The 25,726-nt window shown below is 36.2% G+C and overlaps 1 protein-coding gene across 1 annotated transcript in view; it reads left to right on the forward strand.

The window, feature by feature from the left end:
• The window catches only part of LOC136040677 (putative inorganic phosphate cotransporter), a 91,110-nt gene that overhangs the window by 34,424 nt on the left and 30,960 nt on the right, over positions 1–25,726 (forward strand). The window contains exons 4-5 of the mRNA XM_065724976.1: positions 620–707; positions 19,479–19,702. Of these exons, the coding sequence (XP_065581048.1) occupies positions 620–707; positions 19,479–19,702 (312 nt within the window). The remainder of the gene's footprint in view (positions 1–619; positions 708–19,478; positions 19,703–25,726) is intronic.

Consider the following 25,726-nt stretch of genomic DNA (forward strand, 5'->3'; position numbering starts at 1 on the left):
CCCCGAGACGTCACTTACATGAAAAATTTGTTTCCAAAATTATAGCTCTAAGCTAAATTTCTCAAACTTGTGTCCTATGTAGATCTTTTTTTTCAAGCCATAAAGTCTCAGGGTATCCATTATCCTCAAAAATCTACATTGGGGAAGAAATTAAGATGAATGCGCAAATAAATCGCAGAAGTTATTCATGATTTTCTATCATGGTAAAAATAGCATTGGACGCAAATTAAGATGATTAGCCTTGAAAATTAACACTAGTGAATATTCTATGACCACAGGCTTGATACAATCACCCCTGGAAAGGAAAAGAAGGACACATCGGTGCCACCCAAGCAAGAAGGCAATTTTACTTGTTGTTTAACGTAGAATCGGTTTATAATCGGTAATAAATAATCGGCTTAGGGTTTTGAACGTTGGTGATTCCAATCTTACGCTTCTCAATTTAGTCCGCCTCATTAATTAAAAATTGCTTTTTAAATCAAAAAATTTTTTTTGCAAGCCATTTTTTTCCAAAACAGCCGTTTAAACTTTGGTTACTATGGGCTGTGGCTCACTCTTTGCTAGGTTGCAAGTATTTCCTGAACTATTTACTAAAAGTAAATACCGATTTCTATTCCAGGGCCCATCTCTGCCTTGCATGCATCCACTACTTGCAAAATGGGCTCCCCCCGAGGAAAGAAGTACACTGTCAGCCATTATCTATGCAGGTATTTGCAAATTGTGATTTTTAAAACTGATGCTCAGACCTTCGTAAGCCTTTCAGACATCTTGCATAAAATAAATCAAAACTTCTCCATTCATGTCTCTATTTTACAGTATTCATTAAAAAAAGTGGGAAAAAAACACATTTTTCAAAACTAATGACAACCAGAAATAAATTCAAATAATAAAATAGTAAGTAAAACCTAAAAGGAAAAAAAAAAGAAATTACAATAAATGATCAATCCGAACTTGAAACAAAAAGAGATTACAACAAGCAGGAGTAGAGCTCATACTCCCTAAGCCTTCTAAAGCCCAGATCGTCATTTGGGTTTTAATGAAAAGTTTTTTTTGCAGCGGTGCTTATTATTTGTCAGAAGATCGACAAAAAAAAATTACCGTCATAGCTAAAATTACTGAAAATAGCTAATGAAAGTAGGACTGACTGTTTAAGATATAACACTATTCATTTTTTCCAATCTCAACAATTTTTGATTTATTAACGTTACAGAAGAAATAGTGTTTGAAATTTAATTCGTTTTTAGTAAAGCTTAAATAATACTCTAGCCTGGAGATGGCTTAGGGGGGTATTAGCTCTACTCTCGATCAAGGTAATTTTTTTTAAAGTGTGACTTTATTATTCAGTGCAGTTTTCTCTTTGTTTGGGGTTTCATTCATTCATTGGTAATTGTTTATGTTCATTTTAAATTGAACTAATATTTGACTTTATTTTTGCTCGTCTTTTGTTTATATAATATGAAAAAAACTTCGTTTTCTTAAAGAGTTAAAGAGGCTGCGTCCCAAAGTCGAACCTTAAAACGTACAGGAATTAGAAGAGGCAGTTGGGGGGCTGCCGCCCCCCAAACCCCCAGCTTTTAAAGACTCTTTTGTACAGGTTTTTTGTTTTTTTGCTAACCCCCCGCTCTTGGCTTCGGAAAGGCCCTCTTTTAATTAACAAAAAATTGAAATGAATGAATAATGGAATAACTTCGAAAAATGTTAAACACAAGAGGACAGGAGAACCATTGCGCCGAAACTAGTAAATAGTAACAATGAAGTCCCCCCACAAAAAAAAACCTGTACAAAAGAGTCTTTAAAAGCTGGGGGTTTGGGGGGCGGCAGCCCCCCAACTGCCTCTTCTAATTCCTGTACGTTTTAAGGTTCGACTTTGGGACGCAGCCTCTTTAACTCTTTAAGAAAACGAAGTTTTTTTCATATTATTTCTGTACGTTTTTCTACAATCCATGGTGGATGTAATTTAATAATTCCTGTACTCCTCGTACAGGAATTAGGAGAGGAACTTGGGTGGCTGCCGCCCCCCCCCCGCTTTTAAATCATTGTATAAAATAGAAAAAAATAGGACTATAAGAAGACTATTAGGAGAGGCAAACCCCCCGCTTTTAAAGACTATTTTGTACAGGTTTAATTTTTTTTCATATTAATTCTGTACGTTTTTCTACAATCCATGGTGGATGTAATTTAATAGTTCCTGTACTCCTCGTACAGGAGTACTCCTCGTACAAGAATTAGGAGAGGAACCCCCGCTCCCCCCCGCTTTTAAATAATTGTATAAAATAGAAAAAAAATAGATAGAATGACCGAAATGTTTCTTTTGCTCATAAGAAGCTAATATTCTGTTATCTCTCAAATGATAAGCTGTCCAGGTGTTATCAAAATTTTTTTGATGTTGTGAAAAAAAACCGCCCGTAAGGGACTTGAACCCTTGACCCGAGGATTAAAAGTCTCACGCTCTACCATCTGAGCTAATAACTTACATGTGTGTAAATATAACTTCTCAATAACTTTTAAAAATTTCAAATTAACATGGGCTCTTATGGAGAGAAATCCGTTAATTAAATAGCAAATGCGTGGTTTCTGGAAAACCACGGTTTCTGGGAAGGAGTTATCGGATTGAGCTGAAATTTCGCGGATAAGCTCCTGGGCCGTAGGGGACCTTAACTTGTGAATTTCAGCCCGATCGGACAACGCTAAAGGGGGGGGGGGTTGGAGGGTCGAAACTTTCGGGGGGTTAACATTTTCCTACGAAACTTTCCAGGAAAATTACTCGGAGAATTCCGCATCGAATGAGTCTTCGTACACCCAGATCCGATGTCGGAAGTGACCTGTAGGTGTCTAGGAAAAAAAAGTAAATGAATTTTAAGTGGCTATGCGTGGTTTCTGGAAAACAGGGAAGGAGTTATCGGATCAAGCTGAAATTTCGCGGATAAGCTCCTGGGCCCTAGGGGACCCTAGGGGACCTTAACTTGTGAATTTCAGCCCGATCGGACAACGTTAAAGGGGGGCTGGGGTTGACGGGTCGAAACTTTCGGCCAGATTTTCCCCATGAAGGAAAAGTTGGAGGGGGATGAAATTTTGCAGGTTTCTTAATTGGTGCTCGGGCTACGAAATGCATCCCTCCCCATCCCTCTGCGACCACTGGAACCGAAGATCGCTTAACATTGTCGTGTGTCGCCTCTTTATAGAGGCACGAGTGTGCCTCCTTGATAGCTCTAACTTTGTATGAAGTTTCCTGCATTTGTTTTAAAAAGCTTTATTTGACAAACATCCTTTTTTGGAATTCTTTTTTACTATATTTGACATTAACTTAATTCGTATTTTTTTTTATTAGTGAGTGAGTAACAAGAAATATTTGTAAATTTTTTCTTCGGTTTCAGCTTAAGAATTAACAGTTTGGCTGGCTATTCATTTCTTTTTTGACAAAATTGGCAACAAATTTCAATAATAGTTCCAGAGTAAAAATTGGGGTGGATGGGTATGGAAATTCTTATTTGATTTTAATAAATAGAACAGCCGGTTGATATTCTATACGCCTGAAGTCATTCTAACCCCTATCGTGTTGTAACCTTGAACACAGACAAATATTGATCTATCATTTCATATAAAAATCTTATTTAGTTATAATTTGTTTTAAATTCCTTTCTTTTTAAATATATACATTTGAGCTCAACGATTAAAAACAACTTAATTTTTTTTTAATAAACATGAAGATGGACGTCAAAAAGCAATGAAACCAGATTGGCTCCCAGCTGAGGTTCTCTTGGCTCTGAAAATTTATTTCAGTGTCTTATTGGCTAAAATAACAAGCAGATAAAAAACAATATTTCAAACAGTTCATGGTAACAAACTGTGAGTAAGGAGCCCCTCGGCTCGATAGTAACCGAAACTAAAAAAAACAGAATTTTGATACCAATAGATGCATTAACAGAATTAATTTTTTATGCTGTTTTAAAATTCGTAAGTTTCATCAAGTTTAATTTTACCCAGCAAACGTTACAAGCCTGAGAAAATTTGCGTTATTTTCTAAGAAAAGGGGAAAACAACCCCTAAAAGTCATAGAATCTTAATGAAAATCGCACCATCAGATTCAGCGTATTAGAGGGCCTTATTGTAGAGTTTTCAATGTTCTATCTGACAAAATGTAGAATTTTGTATCTTTTTGCTAGAAGCAAAAAATTTATATGGGAGGATATTTTCATGGAGGAATTTCTCGTGGGGAAGGGAATTTTCCATGAAGGGGGCACCGGATATCCCTGCGTTTTTTAAAAACTGTCAGAAATTAAATAAAAAACAAATTTAAAACTTATTAAAAAAAAGCAGCATTAAAACTTAAAACGAACAGAAACTATTACGGATAAGAGGGTGTTCACCCCTTCATCAATACTTTACTGTTTAAGCTAAATTTTTTTTAGTACTTTCTAAAGAGATATTTATTCTAATTAAAGGGAATTTGTGATTAAGGGGTCATTCTCTGTAGTGCTGCACAATACCTTTTGTCATGCGAAATTAGGCTAGCTTGGTTAAATAAAACAGTAGATTATTAAACTTAAATAAAAGAAAAGGTTTTTTAACTGGAAGTAAGAAGCGAGATTAAGCCTTAAAAAGAACAGAAATTACCCCGAATATGAAAGAGACTGTTCCCTCTTCAACGCCTCACTCTTTGCGCTAAAGTATGACTCTTTCTCTAAACTCTACTTTTTATAAAAATAAAAAAACAATTTTTTTTAACTGAAAGTAAGGAGCGACATTAAAACTTAAAACGAACAGAAATAACTTCGTAAATGAAAGGGGCTGCTTTCTCATCAACGCCCCGCTCTTCACGCTAAAGTTTGACTCTTTCTCTCAACTCTACTTTTTAAAACAGTAAAAAACTTTAGCGTAAAGAGCGGGACGTTGATGAGGAAGCAGCCCCTTTCATATACGAAGTAATTTCTGTTCGTTTGAAGTTTTAATGTCGCTCCTTACTTCCAGTTAAAAAAACTTGTTTTTATATTTAACTTTATAATATAAATATTGTTTTTTTGATAAATGGCTTTCTCATAGTTTTGATTGAATGATTTTGAGAAAAAAATCAACGGGGGAGGAAGCCTAGTTGCCCTTAGATTTTTTGGCTACTTAAAAAGGCAACTAGAACTTTTAATTTTTTATAGATATACCTAACTTACTAATTAGCTTACGCAGCAAAATTTTGTATTCTCATGTTTTTATTATGTATATGATGGGGTTCATCCCTTCGTCAGTACCTCGCTTTCTACGCTAAAGCTTCAATTTTGTCCCAATTCAATAAGAATGACCCCTGGATCACAAAAGCCGTAGAATAAATAATTGAAATTACTAAAAATACTTTAGCGTAAAGAGCGATGTATTAGGAGGAGGTGAGAACCTCATGTGCGTAATAATTTCTGTTTGTTTTAAGCTTCAATGCTGCTCCTTACTTCCAGCTGAAAAACTTTTTCATACTTATTTTTCATTTTTTTTTAAAGTAATGCTAGAAAATCCTGATCTTCGTTCCTAGAAATTTTCTTCCCCTATGACAAAATCCTCCATGGAAAGTTCCCCCAACATATCCCCTCTGCTCAACCCCTTCCCCAACCAAGACATCCCCCTGAAAGCGTCTGTACACATCCCAATAACCATAACTATATGTAAGCACTGGTCAAAGTTTGTAACTTGTAGCCCCTCCCACGGGGACTGTGGGGGAGAAAGTCGTCCTCAAAGGCATAATTATGTCTGACTTTTGGGAAAAAATGAGTGTGGGAGGGGGCCTAGGTGCCTTCCAATTTTTTAGGTGACTTAAAAAGGGCACTAGAACTTTTCATTTCCGTTAGAATGAGCCCTCTCACAAAATTCTAGGACCACTGGGTCGATACGATCACCCCTGGAAAAAAATTAACAATAAAACAAACAAACAACTAAACAAGCATCCGTGATCTGCCTTCTGGCAAAAAAAAAACAAAATTCCACATTTTGTAGATGGGAGCTTGAAACTTCTACAGCGAGGTTTTCTGATACGCTGAATTGATGTATTGATTCAGAGTTCAAGGTGTGAGGACCTATATTTGGATTGAACCTATCACTAATATTTGGTACAGGATTATCGTCTCTACCTGACATATAGTCAATTTTTTCATAATAATTAATTCAGTGTCCAAAGAATTATAAATAAGCGGATTATTTTCAGACTTGAGTGAAAATTCCCTTGGGAACAGTGATTTCTCTTATCGATTTTTTCATGAACTATATATGATATAGGTCAGGATTAAGCAGTTGCAAAAATAATTATAATTTCCGATATTATAGACGATTGCGTTACGACAAAGGTGAGAGGAGAAAAGTAAGCAGAAGGGTGGGGGAGAGCTGTTTGCAAGAGCCGTGGTACCCGCCGGGCTTGTCCCTTAAATTGCGGGGACAAGGTAGGCAGCCTCCAACGCTTCCCTTACTTCTCTCGCAAGTGAACCTTCAATCTAGAGAAAATGGGAATTGGCAATTGGTGCGAAAATGAACTTTTCTACAATCCTATCCTGTGCTTTGTACAGAAAAATCTTGCAAAAGGAGTTTCGCCCGATACGATAAAAGAGTACTTGGCCGATTTCTTCGAGTCTTCTTCTCTTGGTGAGACCCGTAAATTGCTTTTTTTAAATCTTTTTCCGAATGAAGTCCCATCGAAGCGCGCAGGAGCCAATGCTGCATTAAACTGTGCTTCGGACATTATATCTTCGCTTGTAAAGTGCGATTCCCAGAACATAAAGCTTCCGGACTTTGTTATCAAATGTCCCAGCGAAGTGCCAATGATCCCTGTCGATGCCTTCAGTACCCTCAGTGCCAAGGTGAATTCTTGCCTTGAACAGCTGCGTGATATTGCGTCCAAGGTTACAGAGGGACAGTCTAAGCTTGTAGCCCCTACTCAAAATACGAAAAAACCATCCTACGCTGTCGTTGTAAGAAACCCACCCCCGGAGCTCAGCAACCCTATCCTTCACATGAAGAAGCTCGAAACGTTGGATGGTCACGACGGAATCATAAGTCTAAAATCTAAGCCACATAGCAAAAGCTGGGTTGTGATGGTACGCGATAAGCGCTCAGCCGACTCGCTTGCTGAAGCTGTTACTAGCTCCATCCCTAACGTTGGAGCCAGAGTGATTGATAAAAAGCCTTTAGCTGTGGTCCGGGATATACCCCATAATTATTCAAGAGCTGATTTGGAGGCCTCAGTGGCAGGACTTATTAGTGCTAGTCAAATCGGCGACTCTCGTACTTTTCGCCTCGAGTTTGTCGACAAAACCGCTCTGAATGCGGTTCTGGAGTCGGGAATCCGTATCGGATATGAAATTTTTTGCGCTAAGCCCTTTCAATCCATTCCGCGTCGATGCTTTCGCTGTCAAAGTACTGATCACCTGATTGGAGCTTGTCCCAGCTCACAAGCACATCCCAAGTGTTCCAGATGTTCTGGCCCTCATGTGAATTCCAAGGAAAACCCTTGCCAAGCCTCACCAAAATGTACAAATTGCACTATGGAACACGTAAGTTTTAGCCTGAAATGCAAAGTTCTCCGATCGGCTCTCAACAATGCTAATAAATGAATGCTCAGTCTCCGTTTAGCTTTGTTTCCCTTAATATTAATGGTACAAAAGATAAGGATCTACTGATAAGTGAGCTACTTGAAAATGATATCGTGTTTCTACAGGAGCACCTTCTCTCTAAAGTGAATGTTGATAGCCTAAAGCGTTCTCGGACCCATTATACCTTCTTGAGAGCCGCCCAAAAAACCCGTGGAAGACCATCAGGAGGTCTGGCCATCTATTTCAGACACAAGACTCAGCCGATATTATTGGAAAGCGACGCTAACATCTTAGCGATAAAATGTGGTGATACCGCATTTGTAAACATTTATTTCCCCTGTAATAAAAAGACTGTGCAGTCATTGTCTAGTTTTTCACAAGCATGTAATCGCCTACGAACACTACTTAGCGACCTTTCAAAAAAAAATACCAAATGGGTTCTCGCCGGTGACATGAACACTGACTTATTATCTAATTCCGACCGATCTGAAATCTTTCTCGATTCACTACCTGGAGGATTCCATCTTGCTGATAAAGATCTTCTACTTACTTATATTCACAATCGTGGTGGTCTTACTTCCAACCTGGATCATGTAATTGTGTCAGATTCAACTCTACTTTCATCAATAGTTCATGTGGAAGACTCTAAAATCGACGACGATCATTTACCAATCACGTGCCAACTATCTTGCTCCATGACAACCTCTGTGCAACGTAACTCTCCCAAGTGGTTCTCAAAGTTAAATTAGGAAAATACCAATGTTCCACTTTATGTATTGACATTGTCCCAGTTATTATCATCTATTAAAGTGCCTTTCCACTTATTGCAAACATCTGTATCTACAACTTCAACGCGGATAGATATCAACTCGTATTATCAGCAAATAGTGTTCTGTCTAAAGTCTGCCACTAAAACAGCTGTACCCTCCGAGTGCGTGCGAACGGGTACTAGCAATCCCTTTTGGAAAGTTGATCCTAAAGTGAAGATAGCTAAACAAAAAGCTAAGTTCTGGCTCCGTATGTGGATAGCCTGTAATCGTCCTTCTTCTGGTTCAGTACATCAAATAAAACAGAAAACCAAACGAGAGTACAAATATTCCCTGCGTAGAGCGAGAATGAATGCCTGGGATGGTCCTTGTGACAAGAAATCCTGGGATCGTGTTATAAACAGTGTTAAGTGTTCACCTCCAATTAATTCATCTCTTCGGCTATGTGACTTCGTTTCTCATTATAAAAATATTTTGCTTTCGTTTAATATTAATCTCCAAAATCATTTTACAAAGCTTGTAAACTCAATCCTCCCAATTCGTATCAACCAATCTCAAGTGTTGTCGGTGGAATCTGGTGTTATACTCCGAGCTCTTATGCAAGTGAATAAGTCTGAGTCTCTCGATAGTGATTGTCTTTGCTTCAAGTTTTTTGCTTATGATTGTCCTGAACTGCTGAAGCATTTGCAATTATTGTTTCAGATGTGTTTGGCACAGTCAGTTGTGCCAGATAGTTTTTTGTCCGGTTGTATATCTCCCATAGTCAAGAGGTGTAAGGACCCCAGTGCTTGCTCTAATTATCGTCCTATCACTGTGTCTTGTTTTGTTAGTAAGCTATTTGAATATGTATTGCTACCGGCCATTAACTCCAAGTGCAATTTTACACCCTTCCAGCTTGGTTTTAGAAAAGGTATGGGCTGTTTTCAAGCTCACCATATTGTGGGTCGGCTAATGAAACAAGCTGTTGCTCAAAAAAGTCCCCTGTATTGTCCCCTGACTGTTGACATATCTAGTGCTTTTGATAATTTAATTCATTCAAATGCTTTGTTTTCTCTAGCAGCCTCAGGTGCTAACCTTTCTATTGTTTCCGTGCTTAAGTATTGGTATGCTAATTCTTCAGTTAGGGTGAAGTGGAATGGTACGGTAGGGGAGTATATTCCTGTTAAAAAAGGCGTTAGGCAAGGTGCCGTGTTATCCCCGAGCATTTTTAAATGTGTTTTAGCTTCGTGTCTCCAACGTCTTCAACCGTCAATTTTTTACAATGATAATTTAGGCATTAGTCACGTTGCATATGCTGATGATGTTCTGCTTCTTAGCCGGACAAAAATAGCCTAATTACCAACTTCTACCGGATTTCAGCCGCACTATCCACAGTAGGCCTTTCAGTTAATGCCTCCAAATGTGAGTTTTTGTGTTTTGGGAGTCCTCCACCAGCATCACCTCTTTGCTTGGGTTCTTCAACTATACCATGTTCAGCAAGTATTAAATGGTTGGGTCTCTCTTTTTCCACGTCACTTTCGTCTACTTGCTCCGCTATTACGTCCAGCGTGCTGAAAAGCATGCGGGTTGGATACGCGAAAATTTCACCAAATCGTGGTCGGTATAACCGAAATGGACTATGCCGTCTTTATTCTAGTTTTTGTGCCCCTGCTGTTTTTTATCTTTCTGGTTTTGCTTTCCTCCTTCGCAAGAAGGATACAAAGAAAATACGCTCTGGATATTTTAAGTATTGCAAGTATTTGCTGCGTCTGCCTCGGTGGTATCGGAATCATACAGTCGACTCTAAATTTGACATCGTTGATGCGCCCTCGCGACTGAAACATTTATCTAAAGAAATATGTTTTAAAACTCGGCAAATGGTCGGTGTTTTTGACCCTCTTTGGCCATTTTTTGATTGGAGGTAATTTATTTATGTTGTATGTCGTTATGCTGCTATGTTATTTATGTTATTATGTTTTTTGTCTTGTTTTTTCTTTTTTTGTGTGTTTACTCCACAGTTTAATGTACTTTGTGGGTTATAAATAAATTATTATTATTATTATTATTGATCTGATGGTGAATTTAGAATCAGCATTAAAATGCGATTCTTTTGATGTAGCTCTTGGTATCAAATTTCCATTTTCTAGAGTTTTGTTTACTATTGAGCCGGGTTTTTACTATTGCGCTCCTTACTACAGGTCGCTACCACGAACTGTTTGAAAACAGTGAAAGCTTTAGTGTAAAGAGCAGGGTGGTGAAAAGGGAACAGCCTCTTTCATATACGGGTATTTTCTATTCGTTTTAAGTTTTAATGTTGCTTCTTACTTCCAGTTTAAAAAAAAGTTGTTTTTTTTTATTTAACTTCTGAACGTTTTTTTGTTAATCCATGTTTTGATTTAGGCTCTCCGCAGATGAATAATCAAAGCGAGATTTGCATATTTATTTATTTGGCTAAATGGCTTTCCCATAGCTTTGATCAAATGATTATGGGAAAAAAGGGGGGAGGAGGCCCAGTTGCCCTCCAATTTTTTGTGTACTTAATTAGGTAACAAGAACTTTTAGTTTTTTACGAACGTTTTCATTAGTAAAAGACATACGTAACTTACGAATTAGCTTGAGTAACAAACTTCTATATTCGTATGTTTTATTACGTATATGAGAGGATTCGCCAACTCGTCAATACCTCACTCTTTACAATAAAGCTTAAACTTTGTCCCCTGAATCACAAAGGCCGTAGAATAAATAGTTGAAATTGCTAAAAATACTTTAGCGTAAAGAGTGAGGTATTAGGAGGAGGTGAACCCCTTATATGCGTAATATTTTCTGTTCGTTTTAAGTTTTATTGCTACTCCTTACTTTCAGTTGAAAAAATTTTCATATTTATTTTTTCATTGTTTTTTTAAATAATGCTAGAAAATGCTGCGCCCCCTTCATGGAAATCTTCTTCCCCCATGACAAATTCCTCCTTGGAAAATCTCCCCCACATAACCCCCTCTTCTCAACCCCTCCTCCCAACCAAAACATCCCCCTGAAAGGGCCTGTACACTTCCCAATAACCATAACTATATGCAAATACTGGTCAAAGTTTGTAACTTGCAGCTTTTCCCACGGGGACTGTGGGGGAGTAAATCGTCTCCAAAGACATAGTTATACCACAAGAGCAAGGAGCTCTGTTGACACCGGAGTTTTCACCTATCGGGATTGGGTCTTTACCTTGGTAGATTTGGGAACTGATAATTTTTCTGGGTCTATAGTGAGTGAAAATACGATTTTTCCTTAGATTTTTGGAAATATGGTCTGAAATATCTTTGACGTACGGGAGACAAAGATAAACAATATTTTCCCTTCAATTTGCGGTTACTGTTTCACTATCTGATAATTTTCTAGTACGTTTTTTAATTACAGAATCTATTAAACTAATTGGATAACCATTCCCAAATAAAATATCTCTAAGGTGGTCAAGCTCTGAATCTAGGAAACGAGGAGAACAAACTTGCAAAGCTCTATCAACTAGAGAAGTGACCACTCCTCTTTTCACAGCTGGAGAATTATTAGAGGAATAATTTAAGTAACGGTCACTATGCATGGGCTTTCTATAGACTACAAACTCGAAGCATGTATCATTTCGGTGAACCAGGATATCTAAGAAAGGAAGACGTCTTTCTACCTCCAACTCCTTATTAAGGGGGGGGGGGTGTTAGGTAGTTAGACTTTTCCTGAAATCGCTAGATGGTTTCTCTTTTTCAAAAACTATATTCCTAATCTTCAATAGCTTATCTCTAATCAGTAACCTCACAATGACCACACTTCAAAAAGTTCACCACATTATTGGCACCTGGGCCTTATTAATTTTTGAAACTTTTAGTTCCGCCACTAATCCAGCATCAAAGATACATCTTTCTTCACACCCAAAGTGTTACAAACTTCTCCAATTTCTTTCTATATTTTTTCCTTAAACTGTATAACGGCTTTGCACATTCTCAAAATGTCCTTCCCATTTCTGTTTAACTTTTTCCTTCGTACTAATTGCGGCCTTCCAATTTTTAGCTGGGAGTGCGGTTTGGTGATTTTCTTTCAATTTATTAATATGCCCGTATAATATTTTACCATTATGGCATCTGGCTGCAAATGCTTTCTAAAATTTCTTTACATTCTTCTTATTTTCATATGATCTGTCACTCAAACAATTCTTATACAGGCTCCTCCTCCTCTCTTTCAAACATAAAGCATTTTCATTGCTATTCCTAGCTGCATGTGTAACTTTCTTATCTAAGATTTCCATCCAACTTCTCTAATTTCAGTCCAACATTTCTGCTGTCAATTTTCAACTCTCTAGTTTAGTATTTCACTGTTCCTGGAAAGTTTCTCTCAAATTTTCATCTTTGATTGTACTAACATATAACAAAAACAAAAAAGGTTAGCTGTCTTACCATTACGTGAATACCATGTTAACTTATGGGTCATTTAATGAAAAAATACTTTTTTGGTTATAAGCAGATTGATATAACTACAACAGATGGAATCACACTCTCAAATGCTCTGCGGCTCGGCATAAAAGTGGGATATGAAGTGTTGCAAGCTTATATGTTTGTGAGACCACCACGTTGTCGCTACAAATGCCAGTCTCCTAATCACATTATGTCCAACTGTTATAGGTCTGTCCGCTGTTCTCAATGTGCTGGGCAGCCCGAATCCTCCAGTTCTTCCCCTTGTCAAGCAGTGAATCCGAAATGTGCTAACTGCAGTAGCCCCCAAGTGCCCTTTAGTCTCAAATGCCGTATCCTTCGTGAAGACCTGTCTAAGAAGAATAACATCCCTAAATTATTGAATCCAGAGACTTCAGTTTATGCTCCTTTAATATTAATGGGACCAAAGATAAGGATCACACAAGTAACCAGAAAATGTCAGACTACGGCATTTTATTTCTCCGAGAGCAAGTTCTTCCTGCTGTCAGTGACAATTTTCTGCTAAGGAGCAGTGCGCATTTTTTGTTCACTAACAATGGCCGGCGCACCAGAGGGAGACTCTCTGCTAGTCTAGCTTGCATCATTAGGCAAAGTTTGTCGGATCTTTCACCGTCCCTCTATAAATCTAACGACAATTTCATTGTATAAAAATCAGAGATTGTGTGCTCATCAATGTTTACCTGCCATGTGACCGAAAACGCATTGCTTTCGTCACTCGATTTTCCAGCGCGTGCTCCTCTGTGAAGAATATTGTCAAATACATAGAAAAGCGTAGCTGAAAGTGTCTTTTTACTGGTGATTTCAACTGTGATGTGCTGAACTAGTACACGCGTACTGACCTAGTCTTAGATTCCCTCCCAAATAATTATCAAATCTTGGATAAAGACCTTAATTACAGTTACATTCATCATAGTCGGGCTTTATCTAATATGAATGAATGAATGAATGAACTTTATTAACCGTAAAAATTTTAAAAACACAAAGTACGGAGTACTATAAATAAACAAAAACAAAAACGATAAGCAGCGAAAAAAAATTCAAACTAACAAAGACAACATGAACTAATTAACTAGTAGCAATACCGAAAAAGGCTGCAGAGGTTCGTAAACGTGAATAAAGCTGATAATCTTTTCCATAAATCATCACTGGGAGACCGAATCCGAGAAGGCACGTTAAATAAACCAAGTGAGCAATGATTTTTCTGTTTCGGTATCATCTAGGAAGCCGGAGGAGGAATTCGCAATATCTGAAATAAGCCGCACGTAGATTCTGGCCATCTTTCTTACGAAACAGATGAGTCATGCCTTATAAAAACAAAAGCACAGGGGCGCAATAAGTGTTATAAATCATGCACACACCGTTGCGATGGTAACGGCTTTTATTTGGAGATGTTTTCCCGTAAGCGACACGTAGGTTTTTCACGACTTGATTCACTAGCGATGAACAGGTAGTGGAAAGTGCTGGGCCGAAACACAGACCAAGCCAACTAACTAAAGAAGAACATGGTAGAACTGCAGTCCCAGCAACGAGTGGAGCGACCGCATAAGAACTATTAAAACAAATAAACTCGCATTTAGACGCATTAACTGACAGTCTATTTTTCCACAAGAAAGATCACGGATGCTTATTTATTTTTTTTTCTTCCCAGGGTGATTATATTGACCCACTGGTCCTAGAATATCGAAAGAGAGCTCATTATAACAGAAATTAAATGTTCCAGTGCCCTGTTTAGTGACCAAAAAATTGGAGGGCAAATAGGCCACCTTCCATGCTCATTTTTCCCAAAGTCACCCGATGAAAATTTTAAGATAGCCGTTTTGCTCAAAGTCAAAAAATCTAATAATTATGTCTTTAGGTGTAAAATGACCCCCCACAGTCCCCCAGGGAAGGGCTGCAAGTTGTGAACTTTACCCATTGTTTAGATGTACTATTTGTCATTGGAAATTATACAGCCGTTTCTTCGGGGTGGGGGGGCTTTGGGTGGATTTCTATTGTGATAATGTTTCTTAGGGAGGAAAATTTCTGGGAAGTGAATATTCCAGGGGAAATATTACAGTGAGGGTTTTGACAGAATTGCTATACGACACTCCATTTAATTGTCTTACATCCTCTTTGCCAAATTTTTTATGTGGAGATGTTCCGAGGAGTTATCCAGGGGCTTTTTCTTCGAGTGTTTTGTTTTCTGGGAAATAATTTCAACGGAAGGGGGTATTTCTGGAGTGACCAAGAAACCGATTAGAGATTAAAGTCTTATTCAAATGAAAGAATTCTAAGGAGAATTTTCAGGGTGAATCATCCACAAGATAATTTTGCAGGGAGGGAGATTCTCAGAGAGAATGGAAGTGTCTGGAGGAAACTTGAGGGGGGGAGCACTTTACCTTGGATAAAATTTTCACAGAGGAGTTTCCCATGAGGGGGAGGGGTATATTTCATAGAGAGTGAGCCAAATTTACCGGCATTATTTGAAAAATGAACAGAGATTATGGTATATATGAAGGGTTCTCCCCTCCTAAGTACCTTAATTTTTACGCTAAAGTTTGACTGTTTACTATAATTGAAACACGGGGAACGTTTAAGTAGATTAGGAAGCATTTTTAAAAGGGCTAAAAGCTTGTGCGTAAAGAGCAAGGTATTGAGGAGCGGGCCAACCCTCAAATTCGGAATAAACCTGCCAAAATTAACACGCAAATTTTGTTTTAATTTTTTCATGCATGATTTTCCTGTATTTCATGTAAGCCAAAATTGAATCTGCATTAGTTGAAAAACTTTCTGAAAATCAACAAAAAACGAAGTTTTTTTAACTGAAAGTAAGGAGCGACATTACATTATTCACAATAGGTATTCACAGTAGACATTAGGTATTCAGAATAAATCTACCAAAATTTATAGGCAAATTTTGTTTTAATTTTTCATATAGGGGACATAAATTTGAGCCTGTATTAGTTGAAAAACGTACAAAAATTAAATAAAAAAACAAGTTTTTTTAACTGAATGTAAGAACCAGAATTAAAACTTAATACGAACAGAAATTATTCCTCATATGAAAAGAGGTGTCCCCTCCTCTACACCCCATTCTTTACGCTAATGTTTGACTCTTTCTTGCAAGTCTACTTTTTAAAACAATAAGAAATTTTCGCGTAAGGAACAGGGCGTTAAGGAGGGGACAGCCCCTTTCATATATGGAATAATGTCGCTCCTTACAAACAAATACAACGTAGAGACAATAGGGAAAATTTCAAGACAGTGGAAATTATTTCTGTAGATATTTCGGCCCTATGTCCAAGGGCCGTCTTCAGCACAATACAAGAATAAGAGAGAAACTATACATATATATAAAAGAACTTACATCAAATTGTGAGGATGAAAAACTGAATAATTAAAAACACTTTTTAAAACTTTTTTTAAAAATAGCCCTAGCATCCTTACTTCAACGAAGTTCAACCAGGACTGGCGAAAAGAATGAAATGAGAATATAAGCTCATTCAAACTGAAGAGAATAAAATGATTAGATGCAATTTCTTAAAGCTAATCTTGCTTGTTTAGCAGCCTGTCTCAAAGGCCTTTTCGTAGTTGGTTCAGTACTATTATAAATCGGTTTAGTAAAATATTTTGTTAGATCATTTTTAATTAAATTTGAGTATAAAGAATTTAGTGAGTATTCTCCCAAGTCCCTGTTCAAAGAAATATTATTATTTATTTTGAGATTAATTTCGATTGATTCTCGAACCACCTGTTTTATTCCCAAATCATTACTAATGAGTGAAGAGTTTTCAAAATGTATCATGTGGGACGGATTATTAAATATATGCCAACCTAAAGCAGAATCAAAGGAGTTGTTGGAACTATTTGAAATTAAGGCCTTGTCTATGTCATTTTTATGCTGTTGTAACCGTTTGTCTAGATTCTGATGGGTCCTGCCGACATAGTATTTTCCGCAATCACATGGTATTTGATAGACCCCTCTTTGGCAAGTAACTGGGGTCTTATCTTTACCCGAATTTAAGAAATTGATGATTTTAAAATTATTAGTAAAAACTACGTACAGATTATTTTTTGTGCAAATATTTTTTAATTTTGTTGTGATCTTTGGGATATACGGAAGATAGACAATATTTGAGGGCTTATCAGTAGCCTCACATTGTGAAGTATCTTCTTCGATTTTACAAGAATGTCTTTTTATTCTACGGTTAATTATTTTATTGACAAAAGGAATGGGGTATCCATTACCAAAAAGAATATCTCTGATAAAGTTTATTTCTTTATTTATATATGAATTGGAGCAAATATTCAGGGCACGATCAATGAGGGAAGTTACAACTGCTCTTTTAACTTGTGGGGGGTGATTTGAATTAAAGTGAAGATATCTATTGTTTTGTGTTGGCTTTCGATATATAGTAAAATCCAGTTGATCAGCATTGCGAATTATTAATACATCTAAAAACGGAAGTTTATTTTCAATTTCAACTTCTAGGGTGAACTGCAAATTTCGGTCATAAGTGTTAAGATGATCTAAGAAGCCCCGAAGCTCAGCTTCCCCATAATTCCAAAGTGAAATTAAGTCATCCATGTAACGACCCCAATAGACGTGTTTTAAAAAATAAGAATTCAATGCCCAATTCTCAAGATTCTCGACGTAAATATTTGCTAGTAGCCCGGATAAAGGTGCTCCCATGGGTAACCCATTTTTTTGCTGATAAAAAGAATCGCGAAATTGAAAATACATAGAAAACTTATTACAAATTTTAACAAGAGTCATTAAAACTTCACAATCAATTCCTGTCGCTGAAGTCTCGATCACGTGGTAATTTTTTTCTATTTTGTTTTTTAATAATTCCTCTGAAATAGTTACATCTATATTTGTAAACATTGAAACAATGTCGAAACTACTAACTATTGTGTTTTCTGAAATACTTGTGTTGCTAAGTTTTTTAACCAAATCTGCAGAGTTACGAATATAGGAATTTTGAGAATACAATAAAGGTTTGAAAGCTGTACAAAGCCATTTTCCAATATTGGCAGCGGGGGCTTTAGTACAAGCTACGATAGGTCTTAAGGGAATACCCTGTTTATGTATTTTTGGTAAACCGTAGAGTTTAGGACAGAAACTACCACGGGGAAAAAATTTATTGTATAGTTGTGGGGTGATTTTACCATTTTGTTTTAGCTGCTTTAATTCATTTATAATATTATTAGTGAACTGATCAGTAGGATCATGAGTTATTGTTTGATATGTAATTGTGTCATTTAAATGCGAAAGAATTTTGTTGTTATAGTCTGTCGTATTCATGACAACAAGTGAATTGCTTTTGTCTGCTTTAGTTATTATAATAGAAGGATCTTTTCGGAGATTAGATAGTATTTTTATGTCATGCAAATTTTCCGGTGTGGAATTGGTAGGAGGGTTAAACTTTTTTTGGCTGTTATAGAGGATATTTATAAGACCAGACCTAACTTCATCCGGGTTAGAGACAGAAGGATAGTGTTTATGCAAAGCGGACTCTAGAGAGGGAACTATATCTGCCACAGGAACCTGTTTCGGTAGAAAGGAAAATTTTGGACCTTTTTCTAGTGTTTCGATTTCCTGGGGTTCCAATGTTTTAGAAGAGAGGTAAACGATAGCAGGTCCAGGAGTGAATCTTGGAGAATAAATACGGTTTCTCATCGAAGATTCATTTCGTAAGCCTTCCAATTTTTTATAGAGGCGTTCCTTGGACAAGCGAAAATCGCGGCTAAACAAATTCCTTTCTAATCTAACAACTTGAGCAAAATCAACGGTGGACAGGTTTTCCAGCAAAAAAGTTTCCAACGATTTTCTCTCTGAAGAAATAATATGTCGTTTCTGTTTTTTGTCCTTAATAATATGGACTAGGGTTTTTAACTGTAGTGTATGGGCAAATTGCGCTTCTTTCCGGATATTTAAATGTAATTTATATCTTAAAGACTTGGGAATAAGGTTTTCATTTCTACAGGATTCTAAAAAATTTTGTTGATTGATAATATTAGCATGTTTTTTACCTAGACTAATAAAATAAAAGATATCATAGGTCAACTGCTCCCCATAAGCTAGACAAAAAAAGCGACGAAGACCATACTGCCTTTCCATAACAAACAAATACAACGTAGAGCCAATAGGGAAAATTTCAAGACAGTGGAAATTATTTCTGTAGATATTTCGGTCCAAGGGCCGTCTTCAGCACAATACAAGAATAAGAGAGAAACTATACATATGTATAAAAGAACTTACATCAAATTGTGAGGATTAAAAACTGAATAATTAAAAACACTTTTTAAAACTTTTTTTAAAAATAGTCCTAACATCCTTACTTCAACGAAGTTCAACCAGGACTGGCGAAAAGAATGAAATGAGAATATAAGCTCATTCAAACTGAAGAGAATAAAATGATTAGATGCAATTTCTTAAAGCTAATCTTGCTTGTTTAGCAGCCTGTCTCAAAGGCCTTTTCGTAAAAAAAATTGACTGAATGTTCGGTGCAATTGTTTCCACCTTAGTTTGCTACGTTCTTCGAAGAAAAGAGAAAAATTGGCGAGGTAGGATGAGAAGTATGTAAAACTACTAATACTAGAATTTAATCTCTTGTGCTGGTGCTAGGATAGGCCAATCCAATTCCTAACTTAAGAAACATAAAAGTTTTTATTTTCCATTTTTATTCTTTTTTTCTTTTTTTTCTTTTTTTTTCTCTTTTTTTTAGGATCTCAACCTGGTACTGTGCTCAGTCTCATATTAAGCGGACTGATTGTTGATAGCTTAGGATGGGAAGCAGTATTTTACATAGAGGGTTGCGTTGGTTTCGTGTGGGCAGCCTTGTGGCTAATGTTGGTATATGATAGCCCGGACCAACATCCAAGGATAAGTGAAAAGGAAAGAGACTTCATCAATAAATCCATTGCAAAAGAAGCACAAATATCAAAGAAGGTATGACTAATTCAAATCAGTTCCCATTACAACATATTCCTTCCTCGTATTGAACTACTCAAAAAAAACAAGAAATTTCATTTATAATATTGCAAAATAGGGGTTAGTTGAAAGCCCTTTCAGGTCAAGATCTCAAAGATGGCAGAATGAGTTATTTTACTAACTAGAAGCAAGCTTACATAGCTGGAATAGCAACTTCAAAATGCATAAGGGTTTTTCCGGTGAATACCCAGGCTTTTGAGAAGGGTTTGACCATTGGTTTACGAAAGGAAAAGGTTTAATCTTATGGATCTTCCGTCATAAAACAAATATATTAGTTTAGAAAATACAATTGGAATGGTCAAAGTTCAACCTTGATAATATTGCTTGAACCGTCGTTCGTTTATCTAGATAGTCGTTGGAACTCAAGTTTCTCCATAAAAATTGCCATTCTTAAATCCAAATTGTAATGCATGATTCTTATTCTTTAGATTAAACTGAAAATGTGTCAAGCGGAAATAAATAAGGTTGTAGTATGAGGGAATATATTCATCTTTAAAAATAAAAAAACAGATAAGCATGGTAGCATTTTACTTTTGAAATTCGAAGGGTTATTTTAAAGAAACGAACTATTTTGTAAATCTGCACATTACTAAGAATTTGTAATATGGGACAGTTATATGAACCCTGGTTTTGAAATTTGGTTTACGAACCCTTTTTTGGTTATATGAACCCTGGTTTGACCATTGGTTTACGAAAGGAAAAGGTTTAATCTTATGGATCTTCCGTCATAAAACAAATATATTAGTTTAGAAAATACAATTGGAATGGTCAAAGTTCAACCTTGATATTTGCTTGAACCGTCGTTCGTTTATCTAGATAGTCGTTGGAACTCAAGTTTCTCCATAAAAATTGCCATTCTTAAATCCAAATTGTAATGCATGATTCGTATTCTTTAGATTAAACTAAAAATGTGTCAAGCGGAAATAAACAAGGCTGTAGTATGAGGGAATATATTCGTCCTTAAAAATAAAAAACAGATAAGCATGGTAGCATTTTACTTTTGAAATTCGAAGGGTTATTTTAAAGAAACGAACTATTTTCTAAATCTGCACATTACTAAGAATTTGTAATATGGGACAGTTATATGAACCCTGGTTTTGAAATTTAAATAAAATAAAATAACAAAGACGCCTGATCCTTGGATTATATCATCGGATTGATCATCGGATCATCGGATTATAGACAGTAGTGCACTACTTCAGCAAAATTTCAATCAATCAAATGATACTAAAACCTCAATAAAATACGCCTATTTATAGCAAATAGTTAATGTAAATTTTTTCAAAAGCCTATAAATTTAAGAAAATCTTTAATATCTGCTTACATCTGACTTCATGAGATTGGACCCCGACGATATTTTTTCTTTGTGGCTAATTGAAGCAGCATGTATCTTTCGATGGACACATTTGATCATCTGCTAAGTTTAGGGGGCTATAGAGCTAAGAATCAAGTTCAAAATTGGCCTAGTAGTAAAATCGATATTTTAAGCTAAGACATATCACTACCAAACAACTTATTTTCGTTGTGATGCACTTTATTTGGAGGGCAGGCTACTTTAACGATTGTTGGTGTCTTCTTAATGCCGAACTGCTTGTCCTTTTTTGTGTTTTCTTGTCTGAAAAGGGCAATTTACCACCATTTCCCATGCAACCATGTAACTTCAAACAGCTAATTCCTCATAAATTGATTGTTGCAGAAAATTGGTTTTGATTTCGCACGGCAAGACAATGCCTGATTTCACTAAACAACCAAGAGGGATAAAACTCTTCAAAAAGAAAACTTCAAACGAGACGAATTGAAAGACTAAAACAACGCGGATATTTCGCCTGTATTCAAACAAGGCGTCTTCAGCACAAGATAGAAAATTAAAAGAAAACTAAACTAAAAACAAATAAAAACCACCACCAATAATAATAAATACAATTGTCGCTACATATCCACGTAGGGAAAAGCAGCTATTTGAGTTACTTCAATGAGAAACAAAGAGCAACTGAGGAAAAGTTATGAAAATTGAAACTTGGTTAATTATTCTGTTGTGAAATAATCCTCTTGTAAGCTAATATTGAAGCAACTCTTTTTGGTCTAGTGGGTAATCTCGTCCCCTGGTGACTGTGTAAAATTTTAATTCCCCCATCGACTATTGGTTCATTTTTCAAATTGGGTCAATATCTAAATTCCCTGTGTCTCTATTTATTGAAATATTAGCAAATATATGTTTTTTAATTTCATGATAATTAAAAAACATTAATTATGTTTCATGGAAACCTTTTGAAAAAAGCTTATGTTCTTAAGCACGCTAGAGTGAAGGCTTAAATTTTACAATCAGTTCAAACATTGGGCTATTATATTTTTTATCTTAGTTTTGGGAGTAGCTGTTACCTTACCCTGTGTTTCACTTTTTTCTTAGAGAGAGAATAGGTCAATTTCTGTAGATACCCATAGAAAAAGTATGCTCGTCACTTTACCGCTATAGCCCTATTAATTTTTAGTCACTACTTTAATTTGCTAATCTCAATCATTAATTTTTATAAAAGAAAATTTTAGTTTCTAATAACGAGGAATATAATAGTGACAAATTTTCAAACATCAGGTCAGGTAGCTGTCAAAAATTCGAATCCTTATCAAATGTTTGAGTGGCGTTTTAATACTTTTATCACAGTAAAGGTGACACCAAGGATAAACAATCTTTTTGACTAGAAAATAGACAGTATTATCATTTTCTTTTTTCATCTATAAGAGTGAACTAGAATCTCTACATAGAAACGATTGAGTAAAATCTGACAAATGTTTATTCAAGGAAGATTAGTCAAGGATTAACATGTCTGTTTATGATCATTAAAAGCCACAAATTATCAGTTTACAAAGCTACTTTAGAAAAGAGTCTAAACTACTGCCATTCAGATGCTATTGTCTCAGATAGTATATAATATTGTCTTTTTTCATTCCTACTAAATATAAGCGTTATGCTAACTTTTCTTCACTGTTTGGTTTATTTGTTAAATAGCATTTTCCGAGAAGTTAACTACTTTAGATAATTGAGTTCTTTAGATAGTCAAATATTTTAAAGGATCAAGTTTAAATTTTAAAGATTGTTGGAGGGGCTAATTGGACCCTCTTTTTTTATTTAAAAAAAAGGAACAGAAGAAGGAGTGAATTTGTCTCCAATCTTTCTAAGCGTTTTGTAATGCGAGTCCTTGAAAAGTTATATATATATATATATATATATATATATATATATATATATATATATATATATATATATATATATATATATATATATATATAAATGGCCCAGATGTGTTTTTATCTAAATAAAATAAAAGGTTCAGTGCCCTCCTCTTGATAACGACACAGATCTATTTCTTGATAGCTAATGTATGACTGCACAATAATTTGTTACCGTTAATGTTAGAAATAGATCCTCTATAATGGTCGTTTACTTCGTGAAGCCTATATGTGTTTTTTTGCTTCCGATGAACTAATGGCTATTAATTCTGTTTTTTAAGATATAACGCACCATCATGCAGCCGTGCAACATCTGAAATGAAGGGGTTGTGCATCACAAATAGATTTTTGATAACTCTAAACTGATGGGCCTATTTTGGCCACTACTGTTGTGTAACAGAAAATGCTTTCTGGTGGGGTTCATGGCTCTAATTATAAGAATAATTTTCATTTCTTGTTATTTCTTATTTTCAGTATAAATTATCTTCCTTCTAGATAGAAATGCTTATACGTATAACCTATATGGATCCTATGCCCCAGGAAAGTGAGTGAATATCCGTCAAAAAATGTGCTTTGAATGCTGAAAGAATTTTTGTTTTAATACTAAAAGCAGAGTCACACGTCTGGTCAATGCTACAGAATTGAAAGGAGACATAAAAAGCAATATGTTTTGAAGAAAACTGCTCCCTCAGTTGAAATACGTGAAATGGACCGACTATTCTTCATAGAATGCAGCTACAAAATTAATTTTGGTAAATTATTGAGAGTTTGCTGTGAATTATGAAAGAAGCGGGAGAACATGTCTGTTAAGAATGATCTACCAGTTCCGAGATTATTCTGGATGAATAAAGCCTAGGATTGCGTCTGAGGTCTTTCTATCTACTTTCTTAGGTACTTGGTCCCAAATTGATGGAAGAAGGTGTCCCATCGGGAGGCTAGAGATGATAAGTCAGTTCCTTTAGCCAACAACTCTTTGTCCAGTTGTGATTATCTTGCCAAGGCCTAGCCTTTCCAAACTATGTTACCGAGGAGGTACTCTTTCTCATTACTAGTTAGTGCCTATTCTCAGCTCCAAACTTTTTTATATGCCATTTTTACTCTCAGTTGGCATTGACATTTGTTAATTATTACCTCCCGTTTGTTCAGATCCTGAAGAGTCAATTATTTTTTTCCTTGAGATTTGTCCCCCGTGCTCCTATACTGAAATCATATGCACCATAATTAATATCTTTTACCATTGGCAATTTTAAACTAAACCATGTGCCGAGTTTTGGGCTGATTCAGATGTGACTGGGTTTCCACCATTCGAGGCTATCGCAGTCAACCCCACATAACGCCTGGCATCGTCCCATGTAACAAATCCTCCTTCTTCGTTTCTTTTAACGAAAGGGTGTCCCATAAGTGATGTCCCAGAGCCTTTAAAATTTGACTTCTTTTTGGGTTTTCAATTTTGCTGATGGACTGCTGATTACATCAATGCATTCCTTCAGGCCAAACCCGACAATTTCCTCACTAAATTAGCTCGATTATTTTCTTGTAATTTGATAGATTCCCTTCCTCAAAATCCAAAATCTATCTGTAGCCCTATACAGCCAATATTTTAATTGTTGTACAAAAAGGATGGATGACAGTGAGTTCTAAGCAAAGCTGATTTGTTGCCCGAGATAGACATTGGTCTGAGATGGAAGATTGGAGGTTTTTTTCAGGAATTTTGAAGCTGCTGTTTTATTGTTTTCTGTTTATGTTTCTTATATTGAGTTTATTTGCCCTTCGAGATTCTGACTAATGGGGCACAGTAGCGGCCATTTATGTTATGTGGGAGATATTGGGCTATTGGACCTACTTATCAGATATATGTTCTTTTCTCAAAAGTAATTTTGCTTTAAGTTAAGGTAGAAATTTCAGCTAGACTAATAGTCGTTCAGCAGTCCAAAAAGCAGGCCAGACAGTGTTGTTTGGTCCTTAGGCATTTTTTGCTAACTAATCTTTCATTGTTATGACCTTTGTCTGACCTTTACCATTACGGTTATGACCTTCCCTGAATTGTAGGAATTGCTTAAAATGTCAAAGGAACGTTCTCCACTAAAAAGCTACATTTTTTCTTGGTGCGCTGTTTCGGTGAAACAAATTTCCTTACATCTGGTACAAGTTTGTTTTTTCTGTTTACTGCGCATGTATGTTTTTTTTCGGCCTAGGCTTAAGTGTTAAAAATTTCGCTGCAATAATTTTTTGCTTGGGGGGGTCACTTTTCCTGTGTTATTGTTGGGACATCACTCAAGGGAAGTTATCCAGGATATCTTCTCCAGCAACTAAGCCTGTTTTCTTTGGAGCACTAATAAGATATATCCGTTCGGTTGCACCTGTGTGACACCTCTCCCCAAGCCAAGATTGGAGCTTGGTAACTTGAGGGGGCGACTGATAAATAACCCTTTAGGGGGATTTCAAATGCATTTCTCAAGGACTGATTTTCTGGAGATTATAAGGAGTTAGCGTGCAAGAGATAGTTTGTATAGGTTCTATTTCACATTAGGAGTGGAGCTTAAACCTTAGTAGGCCTATTACTATGACCCCAATCAAACCCAAAACAACATCAGTTGTCAAATGCATAATCTTCTTCCTTACCTGTTCTAAAGTCAGAACTTTAAGGCCGTGATTAAATGAACCTGAAAATATCGAGCTTCAAAATTGAAGCTAGGATAGCCTTCTGTCTCTCGATTCTCTAGAGACCGTAGATTGTCAAAAACCCTTCAAATAACA

This window comes from Artemia franciscana, chromosome 21 (genome assembly GCF_032884065.1).
Source record: "Artemia franciscana chromosome 21, ASM3288406v1, whole genome shotgun sequence".
Taxonomy (NCBI): domain Eukaryota; kingdom Metazoa; phylum Arthropoda; class Branchiopoda; order Anostraca; family Artemiidae; genus Artemia; species Artemia franciscana.